We start from the raw sequence: 27,272 nt of genomic DNA on the forward strand, positions 1-27,272 counted from the left end.
GGGTTGTTTGTTCTCTTATTGTCTAATGTTTTGAGTTCTTTGTATACTCTGGATATTAGGGCTCTATCTGAAGTGTGAGGAGTAAAGATTTGTTCCCAGGGTGTAGGCTCCCTATTTACCTCTCTTATTGTTTCTTTTGCTGAGAAAAAACTTTTTAGTTTGAGTAAGTCCCATTTGTTGATTCTACTTATTAACTTTTGTGCTATGGGTGTCCTATTGAGGAATTTGGAGCCCGACCCCACAGTATGTAGATCGTAGCCAACTTTTTCTTCTATCAGACGGCGCGTCTCTGATTTGATATCAAGCTCCTTGATCCATTTTGAATTAACGTTTGTGCATGGCGAGAGAAAGGGATTCAGTTTCATTTTGTTGCATATGGATTTCCAGTTTTCCCAGCACCATTTGTTGAAGATGCTATCCTTCCTCCATTGCATGCTTTTAGCCCCTTTATCAAGTATAAGATAGTTGTAGTTTTGTGGATTGGTTTCTGCGTCCTCTATTCTGTACCATTGGTCCACCCACCTGTTTTGGTACCAGTACCATGCTGTTTTTGTTACTATTGCTCTGTAGTATATTTTGAAGTCTGGTATCGCTATACCGCCTGATTCACACTTCCTGCTTAGCATTGTTTTTGCTATTCTGGGTCTTTTATTTTTCCATATGAATTTCATGATTGCTTTCTCTATTTCTACAAGAAATGCCTTTGGGATTTTGATTGGCATTGCATTAAACCTATACAGAACCTTTGGTAATATCGCCATTTTGATGATGTTAGTTCTGCCTATCCATGAACAGGGTATATTTTTCCATCTTCTAAGATCTTCTTCTATTTCTCTCTTTAGGGTTCTGTAGTTTTCATTGTATAAGTCTTTCACCTCTTTTGTTAGGTTGATTCCCAAGTATTTTATTTTTTGTGAAGATATTGTGAATGGAGTGGTTGTCCTCATTTCCATTTCAGAGGATTTGTCGCTGATATACAGGAATGCCTTTGATTTATGCGTGTTGATTTTATATCCTGCCACTTTGCTGAATTCATTTATTAGCTCTTATAGTTTCTTTGTAGAGCCTTTTGGGTCTGCTAGGTATAGAATCATATCATCTGCAAATAGTGATAATTTAAGTTCTTCTTTCCCTATTTTTATGCCTTTAATTTCTTTCGTCTGTCTAATTGCTGTGGCCAGTGTTTCGAGAACTATGTTGAAGAGAAGTGGAGAGAGAGGGCATCCTGTCTTGTTCCAGATTTTAGAGGGAATGCCTTCAGTTTTTCTCCATTCAGAATGATGCTAGCCTGAGGCTTAGCATAGATTGCTTTTACAATATTGAGGTGTGTTCCTGTTATCCCTAGTTTTTCTAGAGTTTTGAACATAAAGGGATGCTGTACTTTGTCGAATGCTTTTTCCGCATCTATCGACATGATCATATGGTTCTTATTTTTAAGTCTATTGATGTGGTGAATAACATTTATTGATTTCCGTATATTGAACCAGCCTTGCATCCCAGGGATGAATCCTACTTGATCATGGTGTACAATTTTTTTGATATGTTTTTGATCCGATTCGCCAGAATTTTATTGAGGATTTTTGCATCTAGGTTCATTAGAGATATTGGTCTGTAGTTTTCTTTCTTTGAAGTGTCTTTGTCTGGTTTAGGTATCAGGGTGATGTTGGCCTCGTAGAATGAATTTGGAAGTTCTCCCTCTTTTTCTATTTCCTGAAGTAGCTTGAAAAGTATTGGTATTAGTTCTTCTTTAAAGGTTTTGTAAAATTCTGCTGTATACCCATCCGGACCTGGGCTTTTCTTAGTTGGTAGTCTTTTGATGGTTTCTTCTATTTCCTCAATTGATATTGGTCGGTTTAGGTTTTCTATATCCTCCTGACTCAATCTGGGCAGATAATATGACTTAAGAAATTTATCTATGCCTTCACTATCTTCTAATTTATTGGAGTATAAGGATTCAAAATAGTTTTTGATTATCTTCTGTATTTCTGAAGTGTCTGTTGTGATATTGCCTTTTTCATCCCGTATGCTAGTAATTTCAGTTCTCTCTCTTCTTCTCTTCGCTAGCATGGCTAAGGGTCTGTCGATTTTGTTTATTTTTTCAAAGAACCAACTTTTAGTTTTGTCAATTTTTTCAATTGTTTCTTTTGTTTCGATTTCATTAGTTTCAGCTCTGATTTTCATTATTTCTTGCCTTCTACTTCTTTTGCTGTTGTTTTGCTCTTCTTTTTCAAGGATTTTGAGATGAAGTATGAGATCATTTATTTGTTGGTTTTTTCTTTTTTTAAGGAATGAACTCCAAGCAATGAATTTTCCTCTTAGAACTGCTTTCAATGTGTCCCATAGATTCCGATATGTTGTGTCTGTGTTTTCATTTATCTCTAAGTATTTTTTAATTTCCTCCTTGATGTCTTCTATAACCCATTGATCATTCAGTAACCTATTGTTCATTCTCCAAGTGATGTATGCTTTTTCCTTCCTTCTTTTATCCTTGATTTTCAGTTTCATTCCATTATGATCCGATAAGATGCATGGTATTATCTCTACTCCTTTATATTGTCTAAGAGTTGCCCTGTGACATAATATATGATCTATTTTTGAGAAGGATCCATGTGCTGCTGAGAAAAAAGTGTAACTGCTTGATGTTGGGTGGTATACTCTATATATGTCAATTAGGTCTAGGTTATTAATAGTGTTATTGAGTTCTATAGTTTCCTTATTCAACTTTTGTTTGGAAGATCTGTCCAGTGGCGAGAGAGGTGTGTTGAAGTCTCCCATGATTATGGTGTGGTGGTCTATTAGACTCTTGAACTTGAGAAGAGTTTGTTTGATGAACATAGCTGCACCATTGTTTGGGGCATAAATATTTATGATTGTTATGTCTTGTTGGTGTATGGTTCCCTTAAGCAGTATGTAGTGTCCCTCTATATCTCTTTTGATTAACTTTGGCTTGAAATCTATTTTATTTGATATGAGTATGGACACGCCTGCTTGTTTCCGAAGTCCATATGAGTGATATGATTTTTCCCAACCTTTCACCTTCAGCCTATGTATGTCTTTTCCTATCAAATGCGTCTCCTGTAGGCAGCATATTGTTGGGTCTTGTTTTGTGATCCATTCTACTAGCCTGTGTCTCTTAATTGGTGAGTTTAAGCCATTAACATTTAGGGTTATTATTGAGATATGGGTTGTTCTTCCAGCCATATTTGTTTATTTCTGTTACTAAACATTGTTTGTTTTCCTCTTTGATTATCCCCCCCCTTTACTGTCCTACCTCCCACTGTTGGTTTTCATTGTTATTTTCCATTTCCTCTTCCTGTAATGCTTTGGCGAGGATGTTTTGAAGAGATGGTTTTCTAGCTGTGAATTCTTTAAACTTTTGTTTATCGTGGAAGGTTTTAATTTCATCCTCCATCCTGAAGCTTAATTTCGCTGGATACACAATTCTTGGTTGGAACCCATTTTCTTTCAGTGTTTGAAATATGTTATTCCAGGATCTTCTAGCTTTCAGAGTCTGTGTTGAAAGATCAGCTGTTATCCTGATTGGCTTACCCCTAAATGTAATCTGCTTCCTTTCTCTTGTAGCTTTTAAAATTCTCTCCTTATTCTGTATGTTGGGCATCTTCATTATAATGTGTCTAGGTGTGGATCTCTTATGATTTTGCACATTCGGCGTCCTGTAGGCTTCTAGGATTTGGGATTCTGTCTCATTCTTCAAGTCTGGGAAGTTTTCTCATATTATTTCATTGAATAGACTGCTCATTCCTTTGGTTTGGAGCTCTGTACCTTCCTGTATCCCAATGACTCTTAAGTTTGGTCTCTTAATGTTATCCCATATTTCTTGGATGTTCTGCTCATGGTTTCTTAACAGTCTTGCTGAGCTGTCTATGTTCTTTTCCAGTTGAAATACTTTGTCTTCATTGTCTGATGTTCTATCTTCTAAGTGTTCGACTCTGCTGGTAGTATTCTCCATTGAGTTTTTAAGTTGGTTTATTGCTTCCTGCATTTCTAGGATTTCTGATTGCTTGTTTTTTATAACCTCTATCTCCCTGTATAGTTGATCCTTTGCTTCCTGGATTTGTTTGCGTAATTCGTTGTTGAAGTGATCTTTCATTGTCTGATTTTGCTGTTTAATGTCTTCCTTGATACTCCAGATCATCTGAAGCATGTATACCCTGAATTCTTTATCTGACATTCCATCTGCTGCAGCTGTTACCTCTTCTAAATTTGCGTTGACCTGCATTGCTTGTGGTCCTTTCTTTCCTTGTCTTTTCATACTGCTTGCGTATCTTTCCTGCAGGTGCGGGCGGCGGCTCTGCTCTCTCCTTATTCCAATTGGGGTGTCGTGGCTACCACGCCGGCAGGTCACTGGGCCTGTTCTGGGAGCTGGCGGCGGCTCTGTTCTGCCCCTACTCCAATTGGGGTGACGAGTGTACCACGCCGACAGGCCACCGGGCCTGATCCGCCGGTCGGTTGCAGGTTTGCCTACCCTGCAGGCGCGGGCGGCAGCTCTATTCTGCCCCTACTCCAAATGGGGTGACGTGTCTGTCGTACCGGCAGGCCACTGGGCCTGTCCCACTGGTTGGTCGCAGATCTGCCCACCTTTCGGGCATGGGTGGAGGCTCTGCTCTGCCCCTACTCCAATTGGGGTGTCGTGACTACCCCACCTTCAGGACCCTGGGCCTGTTCCTGGCACGGGAGGCGACTCTGCTCTGTCACTACTCCAATTAGGGTGGTGTTTGTACCACGCCGGCAGGCTCCTGGGCCTGATCCGCCGGTCTGTTGTAGGTCTGCCTACCTTGGAGGCGCGGGTGGCGGATCTGCCCTGCCCCTCCTACCACGCCTACGGACCCCTGGGCCTGATCTGCAGGTTGATTGCTGGTCTGCTCACCCTGCGGGCACAGGTGGCGGTTCCACTCCACCCCCCACTCCAATTGGGGTCACGTGACCACCACACCGGCAGGGCCTGATCCGGGCGTGGGAGAAGGATCTGCTCTGCCCCTACTCCAGTTGGGGTGACGTGTGTACCACACTGGCAGGCCACTGGGCCTGACCCGCCAGGCTGTCACAGGTCTGTTTACCTTGCAAGCGCAAAGGGCGGCTCTGCCCTGCCCCTCCTACCATGCCCATGTACTACTGGGTGGCGGGTCTGCCCACCTGGCGGGTGTGGTTGGCGGCTCCGCTCCGCCCCCTCTCCAATTGGGGTCACGCGGTCACCACACTGGCGAGCCACTGGGCCTGCTCCGGGCGCTGGCGGCGGCCCGGCTCCTCCCCTCTGGCTCGAGGACAAATTGAGGAGACTCGGGTGACTGTGCCTCACCCCCCCTACCAGGAGACCAACTGCTTATGTCACCGCTGGTATCGATGAAGATCTCTCCTCCGCCGCTTTCTGCTGACATCAGATCTCTGCCATTTTGGTATCCCATGCGAATGGCAGCATTTCGTTCCCCCTGCCAGGCAACCAAAGCAACGGGTGAGTCCTGACCGGCCCTCAGCAGGACCCGGACCGAGACGCAGTTTCCGCGGGCTCCTAGCCCCGGTCCAGGGAAGTTCCGGGAGCTGGAACTCGGCCGCTCCGTGCTCAGTGTAAGCTCCTATAAGTGTAAACTCCAAGAAGCAGTCCCCGCGGGCTCAGTTCCGGGAGCCGGAATTCGGCTGCTTAGTGCTTGGTGTATGCTCTGCAGGGTCCAAGAAGCAGCCTCCGCAGGCTCCGCAGCCCTGAGCCAGGGCGGTTCCGGGACAGTTCCGGGAGCCGGAACTCGGCCGCTCCGTGCTAGGTGTAAGCTCCTATAAGTGTAAGCTCCAAGAAGCAGTCCCCGCAGGCTCAGTTCCGGGAGCCGGAATTCGGCTGCTTAGTGCTTGGTGTATGCTCTGATAGTAGCAGGGTCCAAGAAGCAGCCTCCCCAGGCTCCGCATCCCTGAGCCAGGGCGGTTCCGGGACGGTTCCGGGAGCCAGAACTCGGCCGCCCCGCGCTGGGTGTTCGCTCCGATAAGATCAGATTCTAATAAGCACCCAGGCGCTGAACCCTAGCAATCTGTCTGCAAGCCGCAGGCGAATTGCAGCCTGAAATTACCTGTTCTATGGCTGAATGAGCTGCGGTCAGTCAAAAACAGGGAAGGTGACGTCAGTTTACCCGATTAGTAGATATTTGTATTCAAATAAACTGATGGAGAATACAATATTAATAATCTTTTGAAAAAATGCTTAAAAGAACTATAATCTGTTCAAGTCACTATAGGAAAAGGAAAATAAAACATTTACACACCAAAATCATAAAACATAAATATAACGAATATCTGACATATTTTAGACTCTGAAAATAAGACCACACACACACACACACACACACCACAGAGTATGCTATATAATAAATACAGCTAAAATAAAATGGAAAGCCTTGAAACTTTTTAAAATATAAAATGTAAAAATTGATCACTTAAAGACAAACAGCAATAAAAACATCAATAAGAACAGAGTATTTACAGCAAAGGAAATGCAAATTCTCAATTAACATGAAATGATACTCATCTTTTAGTTTGTCAAGGAAATGCCAATTAAAACTATAATGAGGCATCATTTTTCACTTATCAAGATTGGTAAGTGTTAAAGACTGATGGCATCTGGCATTGGCAAGAACATAACAAAAGAAATCCATTATTTGCTGGCAGAAGTGTGGTAAAAGTGTGATCACTTTAAAAATGGGTACACCATTTTATTTAGCATATCTCACTTTTGAAAAACAATTCTAGAGAGGCCTTAATATAGGAGGTAATATGTGTGTATACACAACTGCATATACAAAGATGTCTATTACAGCATTGTTTATAGGAGCGAATACTTGTTTACTCATCAATGTGGGAAGTATTAAATAAATGGTGGAGTACACTTAATGTGTATTATTACATAGTTATGAAAAATTGTTCTCAATGTGTTTTATGTAGAATGAGAGTAATCATATAGAGCAAAATTAAAATAATACAAAACAAGTTGAAGATATATATACTTATATATATAAAACTATTATTCTATTTTTTAATAAAATGAGAGGAAAATGCCCTTGTAAATACTGCATTTGCATGCATATCTATATTTTATATGCTATATGCCTCATACACACATGAGTAGGCTTTGTGAGCAAGAAGGATATTGTGTTGTGTGTACATAAGACATAGGTGAAGGAATTGTATTCTTCAGCACCTCGGGTTATGTGACAAGAAAAAAGTATTCTGTGTCATATTCCTAGCTTGGTTGGAACTGGTCATTGTTAAAATAACAGAAAAAGTTTTGGAGGATGTCAGTTAAAAGATATATTACTTGCCATTTTTAAAAAATATTAAATAAGTAAATGTACATTCATTTGCTATTCCCTAAAAATATGGGTCATAACTTTTTTTTCAAATACAAATTTACTAATTAGTTTCCCATAATATTTCTTAAAAAAATAAATACTCATAATGCATCCTCTATAATTTCTGGATTCTGTTTTTACAGGATGCTTAGACACTTGAAAAATAATTTGATGTCACTTTCTCTTAGGTATTTTGGATTTACCTCAATATTTTTATTGTCTCACCCATACTTATTTCAGTAATTTTAAGTTGCTCCAATACAATTTAATTTTTATAAAAACAACTTTTTTTAACTTTGGAAAACCAGTTTTAGGTTCACAGGAAATAAAACTGAGCTGAAAATACATGGTTCTCATGCATCCTTGTCCCCACAAACTCCCCCACTAGCAATATGCCCTCCCATGGTAGTACATTCATTAGAATTGATGAATCTACACATCATTATCACCCACAGTTCATAGTTTACACCAAGGTTCACTCTTAGTGTTGTAAATTCTGTTTTTATTTTAATTATGTTTTCAAGTGATAGTACTTTTTGGCATATTTTCTTTGCCCTAAAAATCCTCAGTACTCCCCCATTCATCCTTCTCTCCTTTTTAACCCCTCACAACCACTGATGTTCTCCCCACCCCATAGTGTTAACAATTTATTCACTCTTTTTTGGTGTGTGAGGAGTTCTTCTTTTATTGTGGTTAATTTTCTTTTTTAAAAAAATTTAATTGATTTTTAAAAAAATAAATGACGGTGAAATAACATTACAATTCTTATTACACATATACAGCACAATTTTCATATCTCTGGTTGTATATAAAGTATGTTGACACCAATTCGTGTCTTCATACATGTACTTTGGATAATGATGTCCATCACATTCCACCATCCTTGCTAACCCCCTGTCTCCTCCCTTTCCCTCCCAACCCTGTTCCCTATCTAGAGTTCTTACTGTACCCATAGTTTTTCCTTTTCCAGAATGTCCTATAATCAAAATCAAGCAATATGTAGTCTTTGCAGATTGACTTCTTTCATTTGGTAATATGCATTTAAATTTTCTCCAGCTGTTCTTGTGGTTTGACAGACTGCTTCTTTTAGCACTTAAAACATTCTATTGTCTGGAAGTGCTATAGTTTATTTGTTCATTTGTCTATTGAAGGACATTTTCATTGCTTCTGCATTCTGGAAACAATGAATAAAACCACTATCAGCATCCATTTGCATATATTGTGTGAGCATAAGTTTTCAAATCCTTTGAGTAAATACCAAGGATCAAGGTTGCTGGGTTGTATAGTAAGAGTTTGCTTAACATTTTAAGAAATCATCAATGTGTCTTCTAAAATGGCTATATAGCATTTTTCATTCCCTCCAGCAATGAATGAGAGTTCTTACTGACTAATATTCTTGAGAATATTTGGTGTGGTATTTTGGATTTTGTCCTTTCTTTAATGGGTGTGCCATAGCAGCTCATTGTCTTAGTTTGTATTTCTCTGATGATACATGATGTTAAGCATCATTTCATATGCTTTGTCATCTGAATATTTTCTTTAGTGAAAATGTAAAGACTGAAGGCATCTGTCTTCCTTAGTGAGTTCTCTACACAAGTCTTTGGTACATTATTTTTACTATGTTGCTTATTTTGTTGACTTTTAGGATTTCTGTGTACAAATAATGTTTTTTTCTTCTTCTTAATTTAAATATTTTATTTGTTCTTTTTAGATATATATGACAGAGAGTGTATTTCAAAATATTATATATACATAGGACATAACTTATTCTAATTAAGATCGCATTTTTTATTGTTCATGATGTGGGGTTTCTCTGGTCATGTATTCATATATGAACATAGGAAAGTATGTCTAATTCATTCCTTCTACTGTCTTTCCTAAACCCATCACCCCTCCCTTCTCTTCATTCTCCTTTGTCTATGCCAATAAATTTCTATTCTTCCCATCCTTCACCCCCACTTATTGTGTGCTAGCATCCACATATCAGAGAAACCATTCAGCTTTGATTCTTTGGACTGGTTTCATCCAAATGCCATAATTTAATTTTCCTCATGGCTGAGTAATATTCCATTGTGTATGTGGTAAGGGGCATTTAGGTTGGTTCCATAGCTTTGCTATTGTGAATTGAATGACTATAAACATTTTTGTGCCTGCATCTCTGTAGTATGCTGATTTTAAGTCCTTTGGGTATAAACTGAGGTGTGGGATAGTTAGGTCAAATGGTGGTTCCATTCTAAGTTTTCTGAGGTATTTCCACACTGCTTTCCATAGTGGTTACACCAATTTGCAGTCCCACCAGCAACGTAGGAGTGTACCTTTTTCCCTATATCCTCAACAACACTTAATTATTGTTACTGTATTCTTTTTTTTTTTTTTAATATTTATTTATTTATTTTAGTTCTCGGCAGACACAACATCTTTGTTTGTATGTGGTGCTGAGGATCGAACCCGGGCCGCACGCATGCCAGGCGAGTGTGCTACCGCTTGAGCCACATCCCCAGCCCCCTGTATTCTTGATAATTGCCATTCTGACTGGAGTGAGATGGAGTCTCAGTGTACTTTTAATTTGCATTTCTCTAATTGCTAGAGATGTTAAATGTTTTTTTTTTTTCATATATTTGTTGACCAATCACATTTCTTTTTCTTTTTTTTTTTTTGTGAAGTGTCCATTCAGTTCCTATGCCCATTTATTGACTGGATTATTGGGGGAGTTTTTGGTGTCAAGTGTTTTGAGTTCTTTGTATAACCTGGAGGTTAATGCTGTATCTAAGGTGCAGGTGGCAAAGATTTTCTCCCATTCTGTAGGCTCTCTCTCCACGTTCTTGATTGTTTCCTTGGCTGTGAAGAAGTTATTTAGTTTGATACTATCCCGTTTATTGTTTCTTGATTTTACTCCTTGTGCTTTAGGAGTCTTGTTGAGGAAGTGGGTTCCTAAGCTGACATGATGGAGAGTTGGACCTACTCTTTCTTCAGTAGGTGCACGATCTCTGGTCTAATGCCTAGGTCCCTGATCCACTTAGAATTGAGATAAAAATAATGGTCCTTAATCTGATGTATCTTTTATGAATATTTTCTCCTAGACTGTGACTTGCCTTCTCATTCTCTTTATTATTTTTTGCAAAGCAGAAGTTTTTGACATCTAATTTATCAATTATTTTGTTCATAGATTGTGCCTTTGGGGTTTTTTGTTGTTGTTGTTTGTTCGTTTTTTAAATCATCACTATGCACAGGGTAATCTAATTTTCTCTTAGGTCATCATCTAAGAGTTTTTTAATTTTATATTTAGATGCATAACTCATTTTGAGTTAATTTCTATGAGAAGTGTAAGCTTTGTGTGTATATTTTTGTTTTGGGGCATGGATATTCGCTTGTTCCAAAACTACTTGCTGAAAATGACATTTACTCCATTGTATTGCCTCTAATTATTTTTTTGAATATCAGTTAACTATATCTGTATACATTTATTTGTATACATATCTGTATATATTTATTTCTTTTTATTTTGTCTTATTGCATTTTAATATGTTGAAATGTGTGATGAGAGAGTAAATATTTTGTTAGCAGGAAAACTTTGAATTTCATACCACTAAATATGGTGTTAGTTGTATAGATTTTGTAGATTTTTAAAAATTAGTTAAGAAAGTTACTTTCTATTTCTTGTTTGTTATATTTTTATTATGAATGGAGGTTGGATTTTTTCAAGAACTGTTTTTACATATATTAATATGATCATGCAATCATTGACCTAAGGATATGATCAGTAACATTAATTAACATTTGAATATTGAATCATCTTTGTATACCTGCCATAATATCAATTGACACTCTTGTAATTTATTGTATTAAATGTGCTAATATTTTGTTGAGGGTTTTTCATCAATGTTCATGAGAGATACTGGTCTGTAGTTTTTTTTTTTCTTGTAATATCTTGGTCTAGTTTTGGTATTAGGATAATGTTGGTCTTATAAAATGACTTAGAAAGTATCTTTCTTCTTCCATCTTCTGAAAGATATTATATAGAATTGAAGAATTTTTCCCTTAAATCTCTGATAGAATTCATCAGTGAACACACCTGGGCTTGGTAAATTGTTTTGTAACATTAGAAATTGTTCATTCAATATCTTTAATAAACAGGCTTATTCAGATTTTCTATTTGTTTTTTGTGAGAAATTTGGCATAGTCTTTCAAGTAGCATCAGGTGAAAAGTTTGGACATAGAATTTTGTTCATAATATTTTATGATACTTTTAATCTCCATGGGACCTCAATTATGTCCCCCTTTTCATTTTTTATATTAGCAATATTTATATTCTCTTTTTTTCTTAGCTTGGCTAAAGTCTTTGCTTTTTTCAATTTTCTCTATTGATTTACTATTTTTAACTTGATTGACTTCTGATCAGTCTTTAGCTCTGCACACTTTGTATTTAATTTGTTTTTATTTTATTGTTTTCTCATTCAAATGTTGAAGTTATTGATTTTAGACATTTATTCTAATATATGCATTTGATAGTACAAATTTTATCTAAGCCATCAATTACCCTGGATCCTACAAATTTTGATAACTCATAATTTCATTTAGTCACAATTTTTCAATTTTCTTCCAGCTTCTTCTTTGACATATGTGTTGCTTAATCTCAGTGTGTTTGAGAATTTTCTAGCTCTTTCCATCATTGATTTTTACTATAATCACATTGCAGTCTGAAAGCATACACTAGGTAACTTATATTCTTTAATTCGTTAAGGTATATCTATGGTCCAGAATGTGATCCATCTTGATGAATGTTCCATGTGAGTTTAGGAAAAATATGTATTATGCTGTTGATGGATTAAGTAGTCTATTGATGTCAATTATATCTATTGATTGATGGTGCTGTGGAATTCAACTATGTCATTACTGATTTACTTCCTGCTAATCTGACCATTTCTGGTAGATAGGTATCATTGGTATCCAACCATATTAGTAAATTCTTCAAATTTTCCTTATAGTTTTATCAGTTTTTGCCTCACAGATTTTGGCACTATGTTGTTAGGCACACACATATCAAGGATTGTTATATTAACGAGTATTGAGCCCTCATCAATATGTAATGCCTATATTTATCCCTTATAACTTTCCTTGTTCTGAATTTTTTTTTTGCATATCAATATGGCTACTTATGTTTTCTTTAGTGGCACGAGCAAGGTATATCTCCTTCCTTTTATTTGAAATTAAAACATTTTTCTATTTAAAAATTGGCTTCTTCAAACACACAGTTAAGCCTTATTTTTACCAAATATGAGAATCTGACCTTTATTTTATGCATTTAGATCATTGATTTTCTTAATGATTATTGACATAGTTGAATTAATATCCATACCTACCATATCTGTTACTGTTTTCTATTTATTGACCTTGTTCTGTTATTTTTATCTTCCATAATTTTGTTTGTTTCTTTTCATTGAGCATTTTATGATTCTACTTTTTCTCTTTTCTTGGAACACCAATTATAATATTATATATAATATAATACCAAATATAATATTTCTTTTTTCACCCCTTTCAGTTGTTTTCCTAGAATTTATAATTGTTATGGTTTAGATATTAGGTGTCCTCTGAAAAGCTCATGTGTGAGATGGTGCACCAGAGTTTAGAGATGAAATGATTGGAGAATCTTAACTTACTCTGTACATTAATCCCCTCATGGGCCCTGTTAGGTATTAACTGAATAATAACTGTTGGCACGAAGGGTTTGGCTGGAGGAGGTGGGCACTGAGGGCATAACTTTGGGATTTATATTTTTTCTCTGGTAAGCAGAGTCTCTCTCTCTCTCTCTCTCTCTCTCTCTCTCTCTCTCTCTCTCTCTCTCTCTCTCTCTCTCTCTTCCTGATTGTCATGTCCTGAGCCACTTTCCTCCACCACACTCTTCTACCATAATGTTCTGCCTTACCTTGGGCTCAGATCAATGGAGTTGGCCATCTATGACTATGACCTCTGGAACCATGAGACACAAATAAACTTTTCCTCCTCTTATATTGTTCTTACCAGGTCTTTTGGTCACGAAGGTGAAAAAGCTGGCTAAAATAGTAATATACATCTATACAACTTGCCCAAATCTACTTTCAAAGAACACTGTACTGCTGCAGAGGTAGTGCAGGGACATTCAAATAATAAAATTTACCAATTCCTACCTCTTATTTCTATTATCGCTGTCATTCACTTATACATAAAAATCATAAGCACCTATACACACATACACATATATATATATAATTGGACACTTGTTACTATTATTAGAAGTGTCATCTGTTATATCAGTTAAGAATACTTTTCCATTCTTTGTAGAGTCCTAGTTTCCGGCAATTTTAAGTAGCCTGTGATCTGACTTTTTCCACTAACTCCCTTAGCATGTTAATTACAGAGTTTTAAAATTCCTGGCCTGAAAATTTAAACATCACTGTCATAGCTGAGTCTGGTTCTGATGTTTCTTATGTCTCTTCAAACTATGGCTTTTGCCTTTTAATGTGCTTTGTAATTGTTTATCAATATCTGATTATGAATGTTCTGGATGAAAGAAAAAGCTAAATAGGCTGATAATGATGTCATGGTAAGAATATCTCTCTGGGCCTGTGATTAGGTCTTTTTTTGATCAGGCTTCCTTTCTGGACTGTGAACTTTACCAGTTGTTTTTTATTTCTGTGGGTGGTATAGTATGGCATTCCAATACATGAGAGTGTAGAGGGAAATGGAGTTGTGTCTTTCCCTTCCTTTAGGAAGGTCAGGCTTTGAGAAGGCCCTAAAAGTTTAGGCTTTGGTAAAAATTGTTTCTCCCAAGTAGGGATTGGTAAAGAGAACAGAATGCTCTGACTTATATCATAGTAGTTCCTTTTCCCCTCCTCCTGTCAGAAACATAAAGGTTTTTGTTTTGTTTTGTTTTTTTCTCTGATATTCATTGTGAGAATCTTGTAGCTAGAAACACTGGACTTGAACTCATGAAATGTGAGACTTCTCTCAGAGGTGTTCCATAGTGTGTGTCTAGAAATTCATTTATTATAGTTTAGATATCTCTACTCCCACACTGATTCCTATGGAGGTTTCTGCTCATAATTTGTAATTCTTTCTCCAATTTGGTGAAGGAATTACAATTTCTCAAAATGTGCATGGTATTTTGACTCCAACCATTTCAGTTGTATATTTACTATATTTATATATACTCTCATCTCCACATCTTTGTATCTGCCAATTTCTATCAATTTTAGAGGCAGCAGTTCGCCCTCACTGCTCATCTACTTGGTTAAATCGGAGAAGGAAAAATCAAGGGAATTCATTACTTTAAGGAGTGGTAGTTCATTATGCGAATGCCAACTAAAAGGTCAAATTGAGTCTTGAACAAAATTTATCTGCATAAGAAAAACAAACTGAAATAGAAAAAAGAAAGTGATAATAGAATGGTTAAAGTCATAATAGAACATAAAATGAAATATTAAGCAGATATTATATTTTATGTGATATGTGTACTGTGATCTATGAAGAGCTGATTTTTCAATGGATTCACCTTTGTGCTGTTAGTATGGAGTAGCAACTTCTAGGTTCCTTACATGCCAGACTAGAGGCTAGAAGTCCTCAAAATAACTATTTTCATAACTAACATTTCATTTTTTATATTTTTATAGTTAAATAATAAGCATAACAGTATTAAGGAATTTGCTTAGTAAATATACAACTGAAATGGTTAGAGTTAAAATACCATGCACATTTTGAGAAAATTAGACTACCAGTCAAGAGTGCTATGTTTTGTGGGCAGTTGTCAACATTTTTTTAGAAAGATAGAGAATATTGATCATGATAGCATCAGCTAAACAGAAGAAGTCCATTAAGGGTACTTCCGGATGTTTGTGTTCATGTGCATATATATCCATACACATTTCCATATATGCTTCTAAGTATCTTTTTCTTTGAATGTTTTATTATAAATACTTGTTTATAAATGCTACCTCAAAATAAGTATAATATTGGCTTAATTTTGCATTTCATATTCTATCATTACTTTGCCATCCTATCTTAGACTTTTTTTTTTCCTTTTTAGTTTTGTTTTCCATATGCAGATAAATTTGTACGCAACTGAATTTGACCTTCTGGCTGACATTTATATTATGAATTGCCACTCCTTCAAACAATTTATTCTCTTGGTTTTTCTTCTAACACTCTAGATTAATTTTGTATCTATATATGTAACTACTCTCTGATCTTTGAAATCAGCTAAAACATCATGTGTTGAAAACCAACCACATATTTTTATCTATTCCATCTATTTTACTGTTATTTATCTCAGTGAATGGCAGCATAGTTTATTCTATTATGTACATCAGAAAACTCAAAGTCATCCTTGATATATCAATCTTCCTCAATTTTCATCTAAAAATCATGTTAAATTTGCTTCTTAAATGTTTTTTTGAATCTATTAACCTTTCTCTGGATTCTCTCCTATTACCATCTCCAATAAAAAATTATTCAAGAATAAATTATATAATAACCTTGTAAAGAGCCATCTGGAAACTCTTTCTTGAATCCATACTTTCTAGCATACTGCTATAAATATGATCCTTGGAAAAGGTATATTTCATCCCCTACAAATAGAATAAGGTCGATATGGCAGTGTGAGACTCATTCCTCTATTGCTTTGGGTATTTAAGCAAAACTCCTTTAAAATGCCTTTAAGACTGTGCATTACTTGGTCTCTTCTAGGCCTTCTAGCTTTAATTAGGAACCAGAGGCTTCACTAGCTCTGCCAGACACAACCCTTCTTTCCTTTTCTGTCTTATATTGAGCCACCTACACTCTATGTTCCTTTTAAGTTCAAAGACAGCCATGCAAACTGTTTATACATCATGAATTTTCTCATTCCCTTTTCCCCTAGAATACTCTTGCTTCACATCCCAGTTGAAGTGTTCTCTTCTAGAAAAAGTCTCCTTTGAGGTCCCTATGTAAAAAAATCTGTTTGCATATATTTCCATGGTGGCATATTTATTTACAAAAAGTATCAAGTTGGGAAGTGATTGTGGTTACTGGATTAATGTTTGTCTTTCCCACCAAACTTTGAGAAGAAACCATATATAATTTTATGAATAGTATTCCCACTACTAAATGGCACATGGTAGATGCTCAACAAGTATTTTAATGAAGAATAAATGATTTCATTTTAACCAGGAATTAAATACCAATTAATGTTATAAACCAATAAGCTACTTAACAAATGGTAGGTAAAATTCGTTCCAGTTGAATGTGTTCCAAAAATTGTGCAAACTTTTACAATTTTATACAGAGTACGGATTCCCTAAAATAAATAGCACGATGGATGTAGTGTGATAAGTATGATCAGAAATGATGAATCTTTATGTAGGAGCCAAGTTTATGTTCAAAAAACGGCAAAAGACTTAAGGTCGAATCTTTCTTCTCTATATTAAAACTTTGCAACCCTTACAAAGACCACCAAAAATAAATGAAATGTGGGAGGAAAAGAAGCAACAATGAGTTATGTAGCTGCTGACTAGAATCAGCTATGAGCAATTGATAGACTTTAGTCATCTTAGCACATGTGATGCTGAAGATGCACTGTGAGCTATATTGAATCTCTCTACTGAAGATAGTAACATGGAAAAATTAAGAAGAGAACCATCTTATAACAAACAATATAGCAATTGGGGAGGAATGAGCATCTGACCCTGTTCATTGCCTTTGCTCTTCCTTCTTTATTTTTGGACAACTGATTGATCCCCAAAGCAGGATTTCTGTATCTGCCAGCATTTGCTGTATAAAAAATAACCAAAAAAGGATATGAAAACACACACACACACACACACACACACATATCTCAGATTCACAGGTATTCAGGTTGACTAGAGTTGATGATCTCCACATATTTTATCCCTAGTCAAAAGATCAAAAGATGGAGGAGTAACTGTGTGGTTGTGTTAGTATATGCCCCCAAATTCCTTTACACGCTTTCTTTTAAAAGGGTGAGTTTCATTCCTTACCACTAAGTGTGGACTGGAGTTAGTGACTCATCCCCTACAAATAGAATAAGGTAGATATGGCAGTGTGAGACTCGGTTGCAAAAGCTATAGAGCCTCCTGCTTCCTCTCTTGTGCAATGCACACTTGGAGAAAACTAGGCATCATTCTGTAAGGACACTGAAGAAAGTCTATGGCTGGGCTCATGTGATGAGCTATTGAGGCCTCCTTTAATAGCCATACACACAAGATGTCTTGCAAATGCATCCTCCTGTCCTCCTCAAGCCCAGGTGACCACACACAAGGCCTACATCTTTACTGCATCCTCATGGAATGTGCAGATCCAGAAGCTCCCAGATTCAGAAATGCTTCCCAAATCTCTCACCTACAGACTGTACGATAGCAAATTTTTATTGTCTTATTTTACCTTTGTAGTAGTTAATTATACAGTAATAGATATGAATACTACCAGATACTTACCTTCATGTTAAAAGTTAAGAGGGCAAGGGAACCAAAATCTGTAGTGCAAGTACATTTCTAGTTTGTTCCAGTACAGTCTGCTAACATCCACTACCAAAAGTGTACCTTTTGGTCAAACCCAACATCAACGGTCAGATGAACATCTGTGTCTCTAGTATGCTAATAGCCACCCAAAAATATTGAATTCTGATCCCTGAAAATTTATAAGATAAAGGAATCTACAAATTGAAGTCAAGAATTTTGACACAGGGAGATTAACCTGCATGATCCACTGCTCTCACAATTGTCTTTATAGAGTCATAGGGAGATTCTAATTCTAGACACATACAAAGAGGGTACTGTGAATATAGAGACAGAGATTAACTGTGTGATCATTAAGGCAAGGGACTCCAAAGCATGTTGTCAGCCGTCTGAATATAGAAGAGACACACAAAAGTGGATCCTCCCCAGAGCCTTCAACTGACAACCTGATTCTGGATTTCTGACCTACAGAATTATGAGTAAATTTTTACTGTTTTGAGCCACCAAATTTTTGGTCATTTATTACAGCAGCCCTGGGAAACTAATACATTCTCCCATGAAATGGGTACAGATGTCGAATACTAGCTGAACAGTATTCTGCTTTAGCATCTCTTCAGAAAACAAAAAATAAAGCACTCTGATGCTACCAAAATAAATAAAAGAATACACAAATATATAAGCAAGCAAAAGGAAAAGGAAGAATATACATCAAAAGATTAATTATCCATGAAAGCAGGGGAAAAACAGCTAACATTTTTCTCAGTACTCTTTAAGAAACAAAGTAAAAACATTAAAAAAAAATACAATGTCAGAGAAGATATTAGATTTGATTTCAGGGGAAATAAATGAACATTAAAACATAGACCAGAAATGAATGCACCATTAAAACATGCATGTGTAATACATGGTAAAGAAAACCACACAAAATGAAAAAAAAAATTCTTTAGTGATAAATACATAAAAGAAGAAGTGATATAGATATACTTTACAATAGAAGAAACTTAAATATGTAATAGAAAAAATTTCAAAGATAAAACTGCTGAATTCAAAGATCTAAGTCTACAAACTGAAAAGATACTATGTATTTTAGAAATAACGTGGCATCATAGTTGATACTGGAAAATAATGCAGCTTACGGTCAATGTAATCTTGGCCTTTCTCTTTGATTTTCCATATTCACAACAAATTTGAAGTAATCTTTACATATATTAAGATATGTATAAGAAACTTATTGTGGTACTGGTCAAATAATTCTACTTTTTGTTAAATCAAGAGATGAGGACCTATGATTCTGTTCTACAGTTATACAGTCTTACTCTGAAGTGCTCTCTGATAGGACTTGAATTAAAAACAGTTTTAGAAAGCATTTGTAATTGGCACCCATGCAAACCTATGTTAAATATATTCATAAATTTTGCTAAAGTCAAATTATTAATAATAATTGTGACCTTTATATAAGTCCATATTTTAAGGTTCTAGTAACACCCTTACATCTCTATCAAACATTTGGCCAACAAATCAACTGGTATAACATTACCTTTCTGAAGATCTGCCAAAAACAAGTTTTATTAGTTACATGGAACATTGGCCTAAGCACTAATGTTTTTCAAATATCCACACAATGTGTCATGCAATTTGTTAAAATGTGCCAAGAAATTATCACAATTTATATGGCACATTTATATGGCATATTTGGTGAATTTGGAAAATATCATAACTAATGTCTATATGTTGGTCTACTTTCTTTCTTGAAGCATGCCATGGCAAAAATTAAATGTTCGATGTTTAACCAAAGAAAAATTTATATATGATTTATTATCCTTCTTGGAATTTAATGAAAATCAATAGGAAAATAGCTTGACAGGAAAATATTAATTCTTCACTACCTTTCCGGGAATGTGCATAATGGCAACTTGAAGACAGTTAAAGAAAAATATACCTTTTGTACTTGAGATCTTTGCAATATGTTTGTATTTGACAGAAATAAATCTTCTATTTTCAAAAGTATATTTTTCTAAAGAAGTGATGTAAATGTGCCCGAGAGATGCAGAATCACCCTTTTTATCAAATGGCACAAGAAACCAGGACTGTATTTTCCAGAATTTTGTAGAAAACTCTGCACATTGGGCTTTAGTATGTGTTGAATGGGTAAATAAAAACATTGTGTATTCAGACATGATATCCTGTGGGTAAAACAGATAGTGTATACATTTTAAAGTCAGGACAAACACAGAGACCATTATGCTTTCTATACATGAAAAGAGTGATGGACACTTTTCTGAGGGGCAGATGAAGATCAGAATCCTACAACTAAATCCTGTCCTTGTTGTACCTTTATCCTCTTTCTTTGATGATGTCATGTAGTCTAAGACTGCATGAAGTCCTTCTAGAAGCTCTGTTTGCATGGAATTGCTAGTTTGCTGGACAGAGCTAGTCCAATCTTGTGCATAAGAGAATCTGAAATCTTGTTCTTTCAAGTATGTCATCTAAATCCTTGATTCAGATAATCCTGACTTCTTAATCTGCATTTCTTAGAAATGAAAAGTGAGCAAGTGCCAGTGTTTTTCCACTCTACGTTTATAACAAACACACACATATTCAATCTCACTATTTCTCAGCAAAATTCTATATCAACAATACCAAATTATCTTGTTAAAAATGCTGTAGAATGGATTTCAACTTTAACTCTGGTGTCAAGAAGTTTTTCTCTTCATTCTAATGTAAATTCCCTTCCCTGTTTGATCAATATCAAGCTATTGAATGGGATGTGACCTCTTAAATTCATCAAATTTTTTTTATTTCAAATTTTACAGTATTTTTTCTACATAGTGTGACCTCTAAAATAGGTTGTTTATTTCCCTAAATGAGCCAAATTCTGTTAGTGAATTCTGGAATTAAACTATTGAATGTAAGAAGTGCTTTAAATATGTGAGAGGATTGCATAAATACTTGTTTATCCTTTAGCTATAGAAAACTACTGTTCATACCTAGTAAGTTAAACCAGGCAAAAATTATTCTCCTTAAAAATAACATATAAATACCAGGTATTATATATAAGATGGATATTTTTATAATTACTAAATATTAGAAAAGTCCTCAGTTTAACCATATTATTTTATTTATTACAGGAAAAAATGATAGAAGTTGATAGCGACTGTGTAAACAATGAATCTAACTTTTTTAAAAGACATTCATGTGGTGATTCAAAGGTAATGATAATTATTTAGAGTTTGTCGTTCTTGATTTTATAGAAGCTCCAATTTTGTGTGCCCCTGTTAGACAATTATATTAATAGCATGTTCTTTTGGTTCTATCCACACAAGTCCATTATTCAATTAAATTATATTATGCTTTTTATGCTATTATTTTACAAGTAGCCCTGGGCTTAATAGATAATAATTTTTTATATACCATCCTATTTTTCACCTTCAAAATATTAAAACTATTGAATTCACATATCTCTTTTTTCTAAATTTCTTATTTGGGAAAAGACTTTTTAAAGTGTTTGCTTGCTTGCAAATAGACAAACATAAGTCATGGATATAACTTAGGTGTAGACATTTCGAAAATTTTTTTCCTTCAATATTTGCTTAACTTTAAATCAATACCACCTCTACTTGGTGTAATATTACAATGTACAAAATCTCTAAAAGTTTGTATCGTTTCTTGCTACAGACTCTCTTGTACTATTTGTTAATTTTTTTTTTAACTCACAGTATCTAAACTAATCTCATGGCATCTCATATTATACCCATAAATTCTTTATTTTTTAATTTCTTTAAATATCTACAAAAATGTGTTTCACATGACTATGGACCTTTTTATTTATTAGCAGCTAGCTATTCATACATAGCTCAAAGGTTAGAAAGTAGGATCAGTAAGAAAAAAACACACATACCTTTTTCATCATTACTGCTTCCAGAAGCCTTCTCATTTAGTTATTCTGTTTAAAACTGAGTAATCTTATAATGCGTTCACCTATAAATGATAAGGTCACATATAACAGAGTAAAGAGACTTTAAGAGTCAGATAATCATTAAACCAAGTTCTGGGCATTTTATGCTGTCACCTAGGAGCTAAACAGTTTCAGTCCTGTACTTGTCAGTCACGTGATTAACAGGAAGAGAAAGCTGGGGTGGAGGTGGGGTATTACTTAATAATTTGCTCTGACTTTAGGCTCCTTAAGAATGCTGCAGTTTCTAATATTTTATTTGAACCACAGCCCTTGTAACTTTTTCCTATAATAGGAAGCTGCTTTTCTAAATCGTGCTACTCGCAAGTTGAACCAATTTCTTAAAATGAATATGAGTGAGGATTTCAAACTCCACTTATCAAGAATTTCAGAAGGCACATTAAAATTGTTGAGCTGCCCCAGCAAGGTAAGCTGAGAGTGTTTAGTCTGAACAAAAATATAAATTACTTCTGTGCTTGGATACTATTATTCTCTCACCATCCCATTCAATATCATAGAATTGAAAGTGCTTATGGCTACCTAATATTGAGATATATTTACTTCATTCTGGGAGCAAGTCTCCACTTGGAAAGTGCCTATTGATTTGTTGCAAGGGAACTAATAGTTTGTGAAAGGGGACTAAAAAAGAATACTTCATTGCCATAATTACTTGCAAGGAGATTAGGATGATAAATTGCATGGGGCATGATCAATTTTTATCTCCCAAACTTAATAACTTTAATCCAGATATGTCCAAAATAATATGAGTCCTAGTCAGTAAAACAGCAACTAACATGTGTTTGACAGATATGTGTTAAAATTGGGGGTATATAGGCCTGTCAATTTTTTCTTTAATTTTTGGCATTAAAAATTGTGATGCAAGCTAAGGATAATTTCCCTTTACTTTTCCACTTAGAATTAGGGACTAAGAACAACCAACAGAGTCTGGAAGACACTTCTAGGCAACAATTTCCTCATCTGCAAAATGGAAAAATAATAGTATCCACATTGTAGGATGTTGGAACTATTAAATAGCATTAATTCATGTTAAGTGCTTAGTACTAAAAAGCATTCAAAATGTAATATAATATTCATTACTGCCATTATTATTTCCTTCTTTAGGAATTTTACTAGCTGACATAAAAAGTCAAGGTTTCTTAAATTTCTTAATGTTTTTTTTAAAAACATTTGATGACATAAAAAAACAATTTTGTTTGTTTGTTTGTTTGTTTGAGTACCAGAAGTTTCCCATAGAAAGTAAAATGGTAAGATTACCTCTGAACCCTATTGGCACTGGTGGAAATAGAGATTATATAACTTGGACAGTTTTGTTTATTATTGCTTTATCTACTTGATAGAAGGTAGTGTCCTCTTGTGTCCCAGATTTGACAAGTTTATTTCCAATTTTCTGTGCTTGCTTATGCTGTTTTTTAAAAGCCACCTTTGTAAATAAGTAACAATTAAATGTTTGTTTTATATATATATATATATATATATATATATATATATATATATATATATATTATAATACCCATATTATACCTTTTTAAGGATAGATTAAAAATATGTATCATACTTATATATACTTATATATTTCTCTATTTTTATATCTATAAATATATTAGGTATTATTATAGAAAATTATATAGCAGTATAGAAAATATTTCTGAATTTAAAAGGCAGAATACTTAATTAAATCTGATTAAACTTTAAAAATTTAGGGCTGAAGTTGTAAGCTCAGTGGTAGAGTGCTTGCCTAGCATGTGTGAGAAAGGAGGTTTGATTCTCAGCACTACACATAAATAATTAAAAATAAAGGTCCATCCACAACTAAAAAAAAAAAAAGCCAACTTTTAAAAGATGTATTGACTAGAGTGGGACAAAGAAAAATCAGCATACTAGTTCATGAGAGTGAAAGGTTCTTTCACATTTCCCTTGTTATTATGTTGTTTGACAAATATATACATGGGAACATGGAAATTCCATACAATTCTTAGAGAATCAGAGTGAATCTGCATACCCTGTGAGTTAGGAAACACTTAGGCATTCAACCAGAAGTAGAAAATGTTAGACAAACGAAATGAATACATGAGCTAGAGGTAATACAAAAGTACTGAGTTTTTAAGAGAATTTGGAAAGTTTAGAAAGGTGATATGTTCTCAGGAATGGAGAGGTAAAATCAAACTTTCTTGTTTCTGCCCTTTTTTCATACCTATGTATACTTGTCCCTTAGTATTGATGATGAATTGGTTTCAGTACCTTCCCTTACTTATCAAATCTGTGGATGCTCAAGTCCCTTAATAAAATGACACAGCATTTGTTATAACCTATGAATGTCTTGCAGTATACTTTAGATCATCTGCAGGTTACTTATAATGCCTAATACAATGTAAATACTTGTTATACTATATTGTTTGGGGAATAATGACAGGGAAAAAATGTCTATATGTGTCCAGTACAGGTGCATTCTTTTCCCATATATTTTTATTTTGAAACAGATGGAATCTGAGAATGTGAAACCTGTGGATATGGAAAGCAACTGTATTTTTACTACTCAATTATATCCTCTTACTTAAGTAAACTTCAACTTGTACTTTCAAAACATGTCCTAGAACCTTACTAAAAAGAGTATGAAAAATTTTCCCTCCTGTTTATCCTCAAAATCTGTTGCTAATCTTTGAAACAATTAATGGCATGTGCTGGTGTTACTAACTATATAATTAAAAGAGATCTGAATTTGTGACTAAACTAAAAATAGTACAGATGAACTTAAGATTTAGCCATTATAGTTACTTGACATGTGACCTTGGTGCTTATGTATACTCTTTGTGGCTCAATTTTCTCATCTGGGAAATATGGTAAAATTAGAAAGTTCATAGGATTATTAAGCAGATAAAGTAATATATGTAAAGGACTGAGTACAATATCTGGCCTAGAAAATATGCAACAACTAGTTATTATCTAAATGAAAAATTAACCTACCATGTTGGAGGGCTCAGAGGAATGAGTCCACACAGAACTGCTCCCTTGTGTCTGCTTCATGTAAGGTATTTCTTTCTCCATTTTTCTCTGCATTGTACAGGTAGCCCTTTTATAAGGGTATCAGCAGGTAATAAAACCTACCTTTGAGGCAGACATCTGCCATTCTCTAATGATGGCCAGATTTTTGGAGTAGACTATAGGACATAAGTTCAACAGGCATATTCTTATTGATCGTCTTTGCCAAAATAATCTAAATAGTTTTAGTGTTATGTATTTCTTCTACTAAAAATACATTTTTTTCTACATTAAAAATTCAATTGACTAGTCTAAAAATTTTTAATGAAAGTTTAAACAGTATTATTTTGTTCAGTATTGCAATTGTGAAAATGATAACTGAATCTGAAAGCACAACAACCTTGAATTTCCTACATTTACTATCACAATTATGGATATGATTGTAGTTTTTAAAATATCAGGCAAGATTCTCCTTTTACATTACACCAAATTTTCAGTATGACCTAATACGATGGAAATTAAAGATTGAATATTTTAAAGCATATACTTTTACAAAAATATAAAATTAAACTTTTCATTTATTTCTCTAGGAAGAAAAAAATTTAAAGGAACAGAAAAAGAATGACCCATGTTTTCTAAAGACATTACTACAAAAGATAAAAACTTGTTGGAATAAAATTTTGATGGGCAATAAAGAACACTGAAAAGTATGGAGTGGCAATATAGAAACATAAAAATATTTCAAGAATGGATCTGCTAATGCAATTTTTCAGGATAGAAAGCCTCCTAGAAGTTACTGAATGCATTCTGATAAGAATGATCGAAAGGATTGAGAAATCCATATTGTAGTACCAGAAGATGTACATAAACAATGGAAGCTGAATGCTGCAATCAACAAACTGTTTCATATGTATGTGGACATATGTCATTTGATACTGAGAGTGTACTGATTTTGTAAGACAATCGTGTAAGGTATTGGCTGCAATAATACTTTCTAAACCTGTATGAATATTTCAGGAGAAAACATCAAATCTATGAAGTATATAAAGTTTATAAAGATTCAAAATTGAAATCGTTTTGTTATCAAAGCAATTCTATGACCCACTGTGCATATGTGTACTGTATTATGAGTGGAAATTGTCAGCTTCTATACTGGAGATATGTTAAAGTTAACAGCAATATATGGATAATGCTCAGAGAACAAAAGTATTCTATACCTTGAAAAACAGCATCATAAAGAAGTCCAAGATACTTAAGAGAGATCTGAAGAGATTGTAATTAAATATAAATGTATAACACAGTGCCTTCAATAACAGTATAACAGGGGCTGGGCTTGTGGTTCAGTGGTAGAGTGCTTGCCTAGCACATGTGAGACACTGAGTCTGATCCTCAGCACCACACAAAAATAAAATAAGTTAAATAATAAAGGTATTGTGTCCATCTACAACTAAAAATATTTTTAAAAATAACAGTATAGCAAATATTCTTAAATGAAAACAAAGGATATTTTCAAAAAATAGAAATTCACTTAGTGCTGAGATACTTTTATCATTTATGTATAATAAAACTTGTCTTAAAGAGTTTCCAATTTAGGGAGTATATTTTAAGAGAATAATATATGTTAGCCTTTTAAATAATGGATTGTATATATTTAATTTTGACATTATTTCTGTATATAAAATATTTTCATTCAGTATTGCAAATTTCTTACTTTGTGCTTACTTTGGATGACATTTCTCCTTTGATAATAAATAACCTCTGTGTTAACATTGTCAGATTTACTTAATCCCTAGAAAATTTTTAATACTCCACAACTGTCTGATCTTCTCCAACTTTCATGAATGCATGACCTTTAATACCTTATTTCTAAGAATCAGCATGAGAACGGATCCCCAAACTATAAGTAGGAACAGCAGTTTTTATGTTAAATTCTAGTCTTTTAAAAGAAACATTTTGTATCCTGTTTAGATCCTGTTTAGAAAAGTCTGCAATCAGTCTACAAGTAATTATAAAGGGAAATGAAAACCTCAGGCAGCCAAGGCCCCCAAACAACTGACATTATGCATTTTGCTAAATTCACACCCTTTGTGACCTTTTATAGCTTCATTGCCATCTGGTTATGTGCTGACTGAGGCTGTTGGATGTACAGAAGATTCTCCTGTGACACCTTCAGTGTGTGATGACACACCTTCTTGCTCCTCATTTTCTCCAGCCTATAAGGAGTTTCATGCTCCATAAAACAAATAGCTGAAGAGAATTGTATAGTCCCTTGTACATAATTTGCTGTACTGCCCCATATACAGTTTTGAGTCTTTTTTTTTTCTGTTCAATTATCACTGTTTACTCCAAAAAAGGGACTGGACTAAACTTGTTAGAATTCCTCACGAAACTTTCTTTTACAGATGACCCTAAGAAGGCTATAGCCACAATAAAACATGGTAAATCTAACCATGTGGTATTCTTCTATCTTGATGAACTGGTGTTATTGTT

General features: G+C 34.8%; 1 protein-coding gene across 3 annotated transcripts in view; it reads left to right on the top strand.

Annotated features, from left to right (window-relative positions):
* The window catches only part of Il7 (interleukin 7), an 82,687-nt gene that overhangs the window by 45,953 nt on the left and 9,462 nt on the right, over nt 1–27,272 (top strand). For 2 of the 3 annotated variants that reach the window (XM_046468207.2, XM_058570717.1), the window contains 2 exons: nt 20,962–21,042; nt 22,081–22,212. In XM_046468207.2, coding sequence (XP_046324163.1) covers nt 20,962–21,042; nt 22,081–22,212 — 213 coding nt within the window. Of the gene's footprint in view, nt 1–20,961; nt 21,043–22,080; nt 22,213–25,372; nt 26,560–27,272 lie in introns of those variants that run through there. The other variant, XM_046468209.2, reaches the window with a different exon arrangement.

The sequence above is a fragment of the Marmota monax genome, unplaced genomic scaffold, assembly GCF_021218885.2.
Source record: "Marmota monax isolate L192 unplaced genomic scaffold, Marmota_monax_Labrador192_F-V1.1 WCK01_AAM20220418_F8-fsc00115, whole genome shotgun sequence".
Classification (NCBI taxonomy): domain Eukaryota; kingdom Metazoa; phylum Chordata; class Mammalia; order Rodentia; family Sciuridae; genus Marmota; species Marmota monax.